Source organism: Ixodes scapularis, unplaced genomic scaffold (genome assembly GCF_016920785.2).
Source record: "Ixodes scapularis isolate PalLabHiFi unplaced genomic scaffold, ASM1692078v2 PGA_scaffold3__209_contigs__length_174095766, whole genome shotgun sequence".
NCBI classification, from domain to species: Eukaryota; Metazoa; Arthropoda; class Arachnida; order Ixodida; family Ixodidae; genus Ixodes; species Ixodes scapularis.
The window spans coordinates 115,799,305-115,812,091 of record NW_024609868.1 but is presented as its reverse complement, the minus strand read 5'-3'; the positions used below and the strand labels follow the sequence as shown (position 1 = coordinate 115,812,091).

At 47.5% G+C, this 12,787-nt stretch overlaps 2 protein-coding genes across 2 annotated transcripts in view; one reads left to right on the top strand and one right to left on the bottom strand.

Moving 5' to 3' along the window:
• The window catches only part of LOC8025703 (choline transporter-like protein 4), a 647,806-nt gene that overhangs the window by 590,883 nt on the left and 44,136 nt on the right, over positions 1–12,787 (bottom strand). The gene's annotated exons all lie outside the window — the stretch shown is intronic.
• Positions 5,195–12,787, top strand: part of LOC121837122 — a 44,080-nt gene continuing 36,487 nt past the window's right edge. The window contains exons 1-2 of the mRNA XM_042292601.1: positions 5,195–5,464; positions 9,326–9,405. Coding sequence (XP_042148535.1) covers positions 5,275–5,464; positions 9,326–9,405 — 270 coding nt within the window. The 5' untranslated portion in view covers positions 5,195–5,274. The remainder of the gene's footprint in view (positions 5,465–9,325; positions 9,406–12,787) is intronic.

Sequence of the window (12,787 nt, the reverse complement as noted above, 5' to 3'; positions counted from 1 at the left end):
CAGTAAAGGTTCGTCCCTTGGTTGAATAGATGATGACTGCCCGGCGGTGTCTTGCGGGGCCAATCGTTTGATGAGCCTTGTTCGGTGGGTGATCAGAAGAGTGCGACAGATGCGGGAGGACTTCGTCTAAACTGTTTATTTAGACGTGACGAGCTATTGTACACAGTATATACAAAGCAAAGGGAATTCGCCGTCCTCCAAATTAGTCCAAGTTCAAGCCAGAAAAGGGGCTTCTCTCTCCCCCGTCACGGGCTTTTGAAGACGCTGACCCCCTCACTCTCGAGAGAGGATCAACCAATCATTTCAAAGCTTTGCTGGAGCCACGTGATATCCACCGTCCAATAGTTGGCAAGGGCGTCGATACACATTCGTTAACTTGCCAACGGACTACAGCCGACAGCTCCGTAACTTCGTCCGTGCATCCCGTTGCAGACATAGCGGCGCCTCTCCGGAACCCCCAGGTTGAAACCCAAGAAGCCCCGTAGAATGCGCAAGCCTCCAGATTCAAACTAAAAAACAACATCTCTTCCCGAGGGGTCATCCCGAAGGGGGAGACACAGGAAGACGCTCTCCAGGGGGGCCGCGTCGGCAGAAAGGCCCACGCGGTCTCCCGTAAGAAAAATAAAACTACACAAAACGACCGGGGAGGGAGCATCATACACGCCGCCGGACAAGACGACCGTCGCCCGGCCGATCGAGAAACCAGCCGTCTACTCGTCGGGAAAGGGGTATTCACACGAGGGAGAAATCCCGGGGATTTCTCCACGACACGCGCATCCTGCGACGAAAACGTCAGGCTTTGCGATGTACAAAAGCCTCGCGTTTTTGTCTCGTGATGCGCGCGTGCCGGGGAGAAATCCCCGGGATTTCTCCCTCGTGTGAATACCCCTGAAGCAACAGACTCTCACAAATTCAGTGCTCTGGTACCTATTCATCAACGGTAGACGCATGAAGGTTACGGTGTTTTTCGATAAACAGTTTTTTTTTTTTTTTTTTTTAGTTTTGATGGTGTTAAGATACTAAAGGCCCGTTCACACTCTTGCGACCGAGTTAGACCGAGAGAGACCAGACCGGTTTTTAAGCCTCTTGCGACTTCTTAGGACCAGCTCCGCTGCATCGCATCCGGTTCTAAGAAGTCGCAAAAGGCTTAAAAACCGGTCTGGTCTCTCTCGGTTGAAGTCGGTCGCAAGAGTGCGAACGGGCCTTAAGACTCTGTACGAGGCGCTTGTAGTTGCGTAAACCTCTAAATGAACATTGAATTAAAACGAAAGAAACACACAAGAGGACGAAACAGACGACACAGCTTTCGACTTGCAACTACAGATTTACTGGGGCGGCTCGCCGCTCAGAGCTCGACTTGGGGAGGCGATGGGGAAAGGGGGGAGGGGGATGAGGGGAGGTGTAAGAAACACAGGGAGACCGTTGCGGGGGCGAACACAGCGTCGAAGCGACACCTCGCGTCGCTTCGAAATGAAATTAACATTTCGTTGCCATGAGTCGTACCTGGGGCGTGCCGAAGACGAGTATTCCAAGGACTTACATGGGCGCCACAAGTGCGTAGGGCGTGGAAGCTTATAAGTCTTGTCACGGTGACACGAAAAAACAATACAGCGAACTAACGTCTGGATGCTCAGGCTTCACATCGGTTTCTGTCTTCAAATTCTTTCTTCACCAGCCATCAAAAGGTGGGCAGACTGAATTTTGGAAAGGGTCTATTTATTGTGACGAATTGCCCGTCGTTATTACGACGGGATTTTAGTTTCTTAGAAAATTCCGGAAGCTCTTTTTGTGGCGCAAAACTTGAGCGAACGCAATGTGAGTGCAGCGGCTAAACAGGACCTATCGATGAAAATGACCTGTTTGCCGCTAGGGGCGCCCTATTCAGGGCTTCTTGAGCGCCGCGTTCACAGCGGATGCTAGAAACGATACCTCACTTAACTTTCGAGAAGACTCACAATTTTGGTGGTGCTTGTGAAGCGCACGTTTCGGAAGCGTTGTGGAACTCGCGCTCTGCAACAGCGGACACATGTATGGCCGCCAGTAAGTATTAGCGGCGAGATGTTTTGGTGGCGCCCTCCTATGGTTCCCCCTTGTGACGTCATTACCTTGCAAACAACAAGTTCGATGGTGTTTGGAAATAGCATGGTGGAAGCTTGAAATCATTGCGCTCTCAAAGGAACACTGCCAACACCGTCGAAATTAAAGTTCTTTCATTCCTCTTATTTCCGTCGATGATAAATCCTTTTCTGACGTCATAGTCAACGTTCGGCCAATCGTGGAAGGCCGACCACAGCGACGCTTTCGGTCGCGCACGTCGCCAATACCACTTAGAGGGATTTGCAGGGTATTACAAAGCACCTGGATGGAGCAGGACTTCTGTACCCCTTCAGACGAACTAATTCATCTGCCCGACATTCTCACAATGTTTGCGACAGACGTTATCATGCAAACGTAAGGAACTGGTGACGCTTCGAGATACTAGAGAGGTTTGGTAGATCGTTCGGATGACTCCGAAAACGGTGCCCGATACTCCGCCGCCGTCTTTGCGCATACATCGTATCGTTATCGGGTATCGTTATCGGGTATCGTTATCGGGTATCGTTATCGGGTATCGTTATCGGCGGTATCGGAATGATCTACTAACACTCTATTACTTAGGTTCGCAGAGCGAGCACCGTACGACTCTCCTCCGCTACGGCTATACACCCCTTTCGAAATACGGCTCTTTGTTGGCAGCTGCGAAATGCCTGCACAATGGCGGACTAAAACCTCAACGTCACGGCACACTGAAAAAAGCACACAGACAAAAAAGGGGATGAGCGCAGTGACGTCGCACTTTCGACGCTCTTTGATTGGCTCGTCTACTCGTAGTGTTGGCCGCGCTCCGACGTTCGCTATCTTATGGAATGACTTGCACGTTCCTCGACGCAGTTGTTCCGCCATTGTGCAGGGGTTCCGACCTTCTAATAATCGGCACGTGACTTTTGAAAGGGGTCTATAGCGGAGGAGAGTCGTACCTGCCCGAAAACACCGAAAGTCATCGCCACAACAATGCTCTCAATAAAGCAGACAAAAAAAAAAAGTGTACAACAAGTTTGTGCGGAAGCCTCTTCCTCGTAAATTCCAAACGCGCAGAGACACAGTCACTGTGCACTCTGTTGTACAGAACGCGAGACTGTTAGCGCGAACAAGCGATCGCCGGTTTTCCAGTTTTTCCCCTTGAAACCAAAAAATGTCATCGAGGTTAGTATTGCTACGGAAAGAGCTCATTTAGTTTCATAATGTAACCGATAAAATTTCGTGCTCGCTAATACCATTTAGAAGTAAAATACGAAAATTAGCCGATGTCGTGTTCGCGCTAACAGTGTCGCGATGTGTACATACACATTCTCAGCTAGAATAATTGCGTCGTAAACGACAGACACTGGCAAGAGGTCAATATCTTGCCCGTTGCCTCCACGAACGTCATTCAACGCAGCGGAACGATTGTCTTTGAAGTATATGAAGTTGAGTGTATAATGTTTAGTTCAACATGTGGTCTACAAATGTGCCATCAAATGCTTTCTAATCGTTTTTTTTTTTAATAAACACTTTTCCATATATTGTTTTCTGATTAAGAAGTAAAATGACACGTCAAGTCTTATTTTCCAGCTGCGCTCTAATCCGTCTGAAAGCATTTTGCTGCCCGTGGCTTCCTTCTCTAATTAATCTGTACATAGCGATAATCTCGAAGGCCTCGTAAGTGCCACTCCGGCGTCCATGGTCCCCGCTGCTTAGCGCCACCAGCCGGGAGCCACGCGCACGTCTTGCCGGCTGCCTTGGTATTGCGCATGCTCCGCGTTGACAGGCATTGTGAAGCTAACATGGGAGGTTGTCAAAAACCAAAAGCGCAAACACGAAGGAAAAGAAGAGGGGACAGTACAGAGCACTTTGTCCCGTCCCCTCCTCTTTTTCTTGGTGTTTGCGCTTTTGATTTTTAACAATGTATAACCAACCAGCCCAAAAGTTAATTTTAATTCTAACATAGGAGACCCTCGTAATACTATCTGGAGACGGCCTCCCTCTCCGTGTCCGCAACCTGCTGTGGCGACTTGTCTCTTCCGAATCCCTTGCGCCCGCCCTTGCCTGTAGGCTGCGACGAGCTCCGTGACTTCAGTCGAAACGTAGAGAACGAAAACACAAGTAAATAGATGAATACAAAATCAAAATGGCGCAGATAATAGTTATATTTCTTTGCTGGTGTACCTTTTATGCACGAAGAAATAGGGAAAAAATATAAAAGGGTAGTGCAACGATTTTAATGTCGAAAGAATTGCAACTTTGCACTTATTATATTGTTTATCCAAGCACAAGTGATTTTACCTAGCGATATCTCGCACTGCCTGGTGATATGATCAAATACACGTAATCGCAAGTAATAAGGTTGTGCTTCTCGAAAAAATACGCGGACAACGTTTCGGGCGGACGCCCTTCTTCAAGTAATTACTTCGAGCAATTACTTGAAGAAGGGCGTCCGCCCGAAACGTCGTGTATACCTCCTTGTCCGCGTATTTTTTCGAGAAGCACAACCTTATTACTTGCGATTACGTGTTTTGGCTCAATGTGCTCGGCAGCGACCCCATTCTCTTTGATCAAATACAACCTAAGAAAGACAGAGCGGAGGGGCAAAAGGGCGGAAACTATACCCGTATTCACCTCCCTAGTAAAAAAATAGTTGGGCTCCTCACGTAGCATTTCTAATTTCCGGCTTTATATGGGTAATTAAGATAAATGTAGGTGCAGTTAAGATTATATATACGTTATCTTATAAAGTCAAACACGTTCGAAACGCCAAAAGCACCGCTTTCTCCTACGACGATCAAATCTCGCAAGAAGTACTCCGCTCCGCGTATGAACAAAACGCAAAGGTGGAAACGGGTATCGGTTCGGAAAGCTGAAATGGAGAGGAGCGACCTCCTTTCTACAACGGCTTTTCTCGTGGGCGCCCTTTCCTGCCTTCTCCAACTTGTCTTTCTTACAAAAAAGAGTGAGGGGGAGAAACATATCGGCTCAGAAGAACGAGAAAAGGTATGATATTTTAGTCCCTAGGATAGGTGGCGCAAGCTACCTTCCGTATTCAAGGATACAGCCGTTAGCATGCTCTATCTATCTATCAGAGCTCTGCCATCTATCCATCCATTCATTCATGCTTTCGTCTGGATAGGCGCTTCAATCGCAGCGCATATCGAACTTGACGTTCGTTTTCGTGTGTGTGCCGTGTGTACTCTCTGCACGATGAGCAAGTTCATTTTGATTAGGTGGGTCCTCGACAACGCGCTGGATGTCTGCCCGCTCTCGGCCTTGGAAAGCAAGGAGATCCGTGAACGTCTCACGAACGACGCGGACGCCATCGGACCTTTGCGCGGGTCCCGCGTGGATGTCAACAGATGGGAAGAGCCCGAGGAGGCGATTATCATCGACGCCGGCAAGTCCTTTCCTCTTGCTTTTCTTTAGCCAGGTGTCCATTTGAAACGGATTGCGGGCGTGTATCTGTGCGACTCGTCAACGTATCGAGCGTCACGCTCAGATTGTTTTCCCCACACCAGCGTAGAAGTTGGAAGGGGTCGTCTTTTTTTAGATGGACCGTGTTTCATGGAAGCGTGGGCTGCAAAACACGCCTGACGCACGCACAATCGCGCGTTCTGGCTTCACGTAACGCGCACCTAAAGTAATGCGCGCGCGAGGACGCTTGCATTTACGGACGTGAAGGCGTCGTGATTTGCCGTAGCATGTCGTTTTTGCGACTGTTCAGTTATTCGCCAAGTTTCTCCTTTCCTCTCCACGCCTATAAAAAAGTATAGAACTGCACGCGCGCACGCTACCACTGTAAACAGCCAACTTGTTAACAGGCCCTTTGTGCGATTTTCGTTCCAATCAAGTTATAATATGCCCCGACATGACACAGCTTTGTGGTTTCGTCGCACTACCGCAAAGACCAAACAACAGGGGCATTTGGTATTTCCTCTCATGTGGACTGTGCGGTCAAAGCAAGTATAGGTTTCCTATCGACATAGTTTTCTTTACGCGCTTTGTTCATATTTCCTGTCTGGCACAGAATTATTCGCTGTCAGGTACCACGTTGCCACACCGCGCAACAAGTTTTTATTCGATGATTTGATAGGATAACCAAAATGGTTTTAGAAACCTCCACAAGGCTTTGTTGCGATATGCAGAGCTTCTAAGAGCGCTTTAATGATCTCGTATTCGTTCAGAATTCAATTAAACGGCGTTTCATGATGCGACGGTCGACGAAAAATGGCCAGTATCGGTTGTTTCTACATCGCAGCTATAGTAACCGAGGCTACAAAAATAACGTCGCGATTTTTCATTTTATTTGTTTTTTGTTGCGGGAAGACAATAGTGCAACGTTCCCTCCAGAAACCTGTCTCACTTTCTCCGGGTGAGAGGTCTTTTGTCAAGGTTGTCTTATCGGTGAACTCTTGATCCAAACAGTGCAGAGGACAAAAGATCGTGCCCCACGTTTATGGCGCGTTCACACTGGAAGCGGATCCGCAAACGCAAAGCGGATCCGCGCGATCTCAACCGCAAAGCGGCTAGGATCGAGCAGGGTTGCCAGGTGTTTGAACTCCAAACGTCTACGAGATATAGCCCAAAAATAGCCAAATGTCGATCCAGAAAAATAACCCCAAAATAGCAAAAAAAACAAAAAACTCACCATTTGAAACATTTATTTTGAAAAGAAAAGACACATAATACATTTTTATCCATTAAATGCCCCAGAAATGGCGTCCCTTGCACGTTCGACGAAATTCCTGGAACGCTCATACAAGCGCATGACAACATACCTTCCACTATATTGGGACGCTTGGTGACCAGAATGACGTCACGGGAGAACTATGCAGAATTCAAACAACCTAAAGAATGCGCAGAACAGGTGCTGTTAAGGCCGCAAGGAATCGCACCGTCACTTGTTGAGATGAAGGAATAACAGCACATGCTTGCATTCGGAGGTAAACAATTGCACAAAGCGCGCAAAAAGAAGACGAATTAGTTTGCTGTCGCAAACTTATCAGGGTTAAGGGACTGAAGCGCCAAATGTTCACGTAACTTACTTTAAATATACATTCGAACCTATAAACCCAAGTGCTTTCAGGCATTTTGGTTCCAGCACAGGTCAGAAATTGCTCAGTGCACAGGTCAGAAATAGCCCAATGCACAGGTTAGAAATAGCCCAATACTAGCCAAATAGCCAACTACCATTTTTTCCTGCCAACTGCAAATAAAACTAGCCCAATTTGGCTATTTATTGCCCAACCTGGCAACCCTGGGACCGAGCGGTTGGAGCGTGTTTTTGTCAACCGCTTCGGGACCGATTTCTCCCAACCGCTTTCATGAACCGCAAAGCGGTAACCAATCACAACGCGATGCTGACGTGACGTCAGTGACTTTCGAAACAAGATGGCACCTGTCGCCAGTGGGCGTCCAAGGCGCTGTAGTCCTAGCGCCACAGCAGACAAATAAACGGAAAAACGTGATGTTCACGTCCGTCACTTGAATCCATCGCGAAAAAAAATGACTCGTAATTTTAACGGGCTTCGCACCGGTGACTTGGTTCGGATAAGAGTTTATTTATTATTCTGGGTGCCACAGGCCCGAAGCTCGCTGCCTTGTTAGTCGTCGGTAGAACGTCGGAACCGGCCCCTGGTCGACCGAAACGTCAGCTTTTCTACTCACGATAGTCGCGTGAACTATTGAAAGCTTTCGACACCATGCATGAACAAAACGAAGGCCGATAGAGACGTCGTGAGCCTGATTGCGTAGCCAACGCACTACCGCAGAGCGGGCAGGGTACCTGCGCTAGCTCGACCTGTAACGTTTACAACTAGCAAGAGAAAACAAAAGAAACATACTCAAGGAACAAAGTGTATGTACCAGACAATGCAGGGGTAATCCATACGGCGTTTATTTGAGCTTAATGTGAAACAAACAGTAGACTCGGTCGACGTGCGAGTGACGAGAGGAGAGTCCGCCACCAACGAAGTCACGACCGGCTAGCACCGAACACATTCCCCGCACCACGGTTCACCCCACCGCTCACAACTTTGAAAATGATAAGAGCGAATGAGGGGGGAAAACTAGCCCTCTAACCGGGAAAGCAGGGTCAGCTATTCATGCGGGAAGGGTCCACTTCGAAAAAAAAAAGGTCGGGGGCATCCTGAGTCAGCAAGGCGCTACTAGCTGGGCTTTGCTTGTAGGCGAAGTAGAGGGAATCACAGACAAGTTTGGCGAGTCCATGCCTTTTTTTTTTTTGCTGCCTAAACTTATGATGCGTGCGAACATCCCCAAGAAAAATCTTCAGAGTGACAAAATTGCAAAATGTTGGCTTTAGATCGTGGATTAAAGTGGATTTTGGATTTTAAAACAGGGTTGCCAAGCGCAAGTCTCAAAAGATCACGCGTGATCGCCGAGAAACTGCCAACCGCCTCTCGGTGTGTCTGAACGAGGTCGCTCGCGAACCGCATCCGCAACCGCTTTGCGAACGCGGATCCGCTTCCAGTGTGAATGCGTCATTATGGCGCATTCACGCATTCCAATCTTGTTCAGTTCAAGTTCTGCGAATGTCGCCTTGACTGTTCGTCTAATAAATTCCCTTGCCTTGCCGCCTTCTATACTTTTCCCCTCTTGTGTGGTGAACGAACGCTGGAACCCTTGATTTTTTTTCTTTTTCCCTCCGCATGAATATGCTCCCAGAGCCTTATTGCTGCATTACGATGGCAGTTTTTTTTTTTGCTTCTGATATTTGTTTACACGGTTGGTGCTCGTTGTGGCGCCATTGATTTACGCATGATTATTTTCGTGTTGGTGGGAGCGGGCCGCCGGCCAGACTTCACTGGAAGGACCACGGCCAGCCACAGGCCGGCCAAAAGACTTCCGCGGTCTAGAACAAGGAAACTCACTTCACTATACGTTTCCATACCGGTGTAAAAGTATATGGCGTGATAATGATTTTTTCCCCCTTCTGAATTGACAGCGGCGTCGGTTCCTTGAGAATCCAAAACATGTAAAACTTCTACAAAGCTCTGTACCTCTTGCGCAAATATTATGTAACGTTGCAATTAAATATCAGGATGAAATGTTCACTGTAGAAGATAACGAAATGGGAAAGCAAGCCAACCTTGTATACCTAAATGCCATCGCAAAAATTTGTAGTTTCTTGTTTGCGCTACCTACACGGTCTTGACAGCTGTTTGTGCCGTATCACCCCTGAAAATTGTACTAGCAATAATTAAGTCTTCCTTTTTTTTTCTCCACACAACGTTTTTAGGGTTGAAAGAGATGATGAGGAAGAGAAGGCAGTGGCTTGCATCGGAAGCCGCTTCGGAATCCCAAGCCAACCCGCAAAATGTAAGTGCAGCTTCCTTGGGACATGAAGGCGTAGTGCCGTCCAAAGCATCTTGGGTACCCCTTGGCCACAGTTTCGGTTTCGATTTGCCAACCTGACTTCACAACATCCTGTCACGACCAAATACAATGCTTGAATTTTCGAATATGTGACTTTCCCGAAATTTATAATAGTGTGGCCTACCAATTCAATCAAAAAAGCAAATTTGGGGAAAATGGGGGAGGAGGGGGGGGGGGGGGGGGGGGGGCTCTTAACATGCCAGAGTTTATGCGCACGTAAAGAGTACTACAAAGGAACATGGAAGAAGTATATATTCGGTCTGTCACCCTGTTCCATCTTCTCCTCAATGGGCTTCTTGAATGATCTGCGAGTGCGGAGGGTCATGGTGCAGTCGGGAGTGGTGGCCATGCCTTTTGAAAGGTATGGGACGTGGACGGGCCATACTCCTATCCTCACTGAGCCTAAGGCATGTCTAGAGCCACTAAATGAGCGGCGCTTAGAGTATCGGCACTCTGTTCACGACATTGTGTAGGGCGCCGCCATTTTGGTGCTTGTACAGACAAGACGCCACTGCCGATCGTCATGACTCAAAAGTGTGACTTTTTCAGCATTAGGTTCGCTCGTAGGAAGCTCGTGTATTATCGATTTAAACATTTAATGAGGACGAAAAAGCGTTTCCTGTGATTTTAGATAAACCTTCAGATAACTGGCAATCATGATTTTAAGCCACAGTATGGCCAAGTGTCGTTACTCTGAAGCGCAGCTTATTTAGTGGCACTTAGGCAGGTCCTTAAGGGCTCTGGAGGTCAGTGTTTCAACGGGAGCTTTCATGAAGATGAATAGGTGCACCGCAAACGGGCGCTGCATTTATTTTCGTGCAGTGCTGAGATGCACTACCTCGTCACCGGGACGACCGAAATCGAAACCATGCCACCCTCTTCATGACCAAAGAGGTCTCATAATACTGGGCGCGCAGTAGTGCATGCAGAGATTTTTGGAAGTAGTCTATTCAATACTTACCAATGCCTGTTTCAATTTAGATGAGTATCACCCCGGTGTGCTGTGCCTATCTATAGCCTCCTCTATACTGACAATGCCTGGCAGATCGCCACAAGACGCAACCGCCGGAAGTGAAAAGGTAGAGCGGCAGACAATGGGTGAGAGGAGAGTCATGTAACGGGTGTTTTGCTGCGGCGAAACGCCGAAACCAACACCTTCTAGAAAGAAGGTAGTAGCGCTCCGATTGGTTACATCACAATGTCGGAGAAGGAAGGCCACGGCACAACTACTGGAAAAAATATGTGGTATAGACGTGAAAAAAATGTTTCTTGTCGAGCGACGCGGTGGTATTCGTGTGCGTTTATCCGACATGAATATACGTTTTAAAAGCGCAGTCTTGTAGAATTTATTATATATATAATATAAACATAATATGCAATACGTTATCAAGGTTGAAAGTACCAAATTTATACTTATGATTATCCCCGTAACCGCGGGATTATGCGCAGTCCTCGCAGCTCCCCACACTTTTCGAATGAACGGGCTCTGGTGCAACGTTTTCTTCCCGCAAACAGGTGGGCTTCGATTCTGGTAAATTTATGTTGTGTGTGAGTTGCTGACTGTCTGAAAAGAAATGCTGAAACATTTCAGAAGGGAAAGGAACGGTAAAAATATCCAGTCATCGCCGCGGGAGCGACACAAGCGAGATGGGTCAACAACGTTAAGCCTTTTGTCCCACAGTGCTGCCGTTGCTCTTGTGTATGTTCTTCCGATACTTCTTCCGTTCGTGTTTCTGTCGTCACCGCAGTCTCGGGTGTGTTTTTTTTTTTTTGTGTTCATTTCATATTATTTTATTGGAAAAACGTACAGGAAACATACCTGCTGCTTGTACAGTTCTGGTATGACACCGCCACTATTTGTTGTTATTATGCATGCAGCTAGTTTGGTTCGGTGTTCTGCATAACTGGAGATACTGGCACCGCTACGGGTTCCGCGTCTGACTACAGTGGCAGTCAGTTTGCTTGCCGATATGATTCGATGTGGCTGGTATGATTTTGCGTCCAATGACGTAGGCGAAGTCATCTTTCAGCAAAACATACATCATTTACCACCGGTATCGTTACACATTCCATACATGTCGAAACAGAACATAGACTGACGTTGAGCTCGCACACATTCCTCAATCACTTCTTCACAGAGATGATGGCGACGTCTTTGGGCGACTGTCTCGAATAATGTGCACCACAAGTACCCGACAGCCGCACCAGCCGTACCGCACAGCAAAGCCAACCTGCGTGGCACGGCGACAAACCGATCGTGACATCAAGCCGAAGAGACTGCATCACTGGTCGACAGTGGCTTGGCCATCTCGGCTTCTTTCCGTTCCGTTGGCTCTGTCTTCGGCTTGGCGATATTGCAAATCGCCGTGCCATCCACGTCGCCACTAAGCCATGACTAAGCAGCTAATAAGCCGCGTCTCGCTAGGCGGCTGCAATTGAGGCCGGCGGTTCGAGAAGTGCGAGGTAGCGCTTCCTTCTGATTGACGTGTAGGGTGCGTAGTCCTGGTGATCGTGGTTATCAACGAACACAATGCTTATTTACTTTTTCCTCAGGTAAGTTTGCTCTTTGCAAATTAAAAAAAAACAGTGCACCATCTGTGGGCAATGCTGCACAAAATCGTAGCGAGATAGGTTACGAAACCGAATTTTGCGGTCGATTTAAGGATCCTGGCCGCTACTTGGGGCACCCGGTATAATACCTTTAATTTCCCTTCGTTAATTACGCTCATCTGTTGATTCTTTGATAGCTTAAACCATTTCACAAATTAACAGCTTTAGAGTATGTAATACATGTGCCCAGTTTTCCATTTCTTGAGCAAGCTGTTTGAAGACTTTAATGAATGCTATTCAAACTGCTTGATGCTGTAACAAGTTTCTGATTGCGAGAATTGTACTCCATCGGTTCATTCTAACCACTAGAGATGCGAGGGTTGAGTAATTCCATATTCCAATCCTGCTTCTCTAGTAGATAGCTTGCATTGACGTAATTTGGTCCTTTCTGGTGGCCAAACTTCGAGCGTTTTCTTCGTTTTCTTCACTGCATTTTTTTTACACTGAAGACGTCGTACGTCGAAGCAAGCAATGAGTAGGAGTAGCTGCCACCACTTTGATATGACATCACATACAACTGAGGCAAAACGACGTCATCTACAGCCCTCGGAGGTGTTGGTCTCCTAGCTCTTGGCAGGTGTCTTTCTTTAACTCGTGTGTATGAACGGTTGTTTCTATATCATTGTTTTTGAGGAATTTTGCACTATTGTCGGCATTTGTGAGTTTCCCTGTTGCCCCGACAGCTTGCAACCGTTGGAGGGTTGTGCCTGTAAAA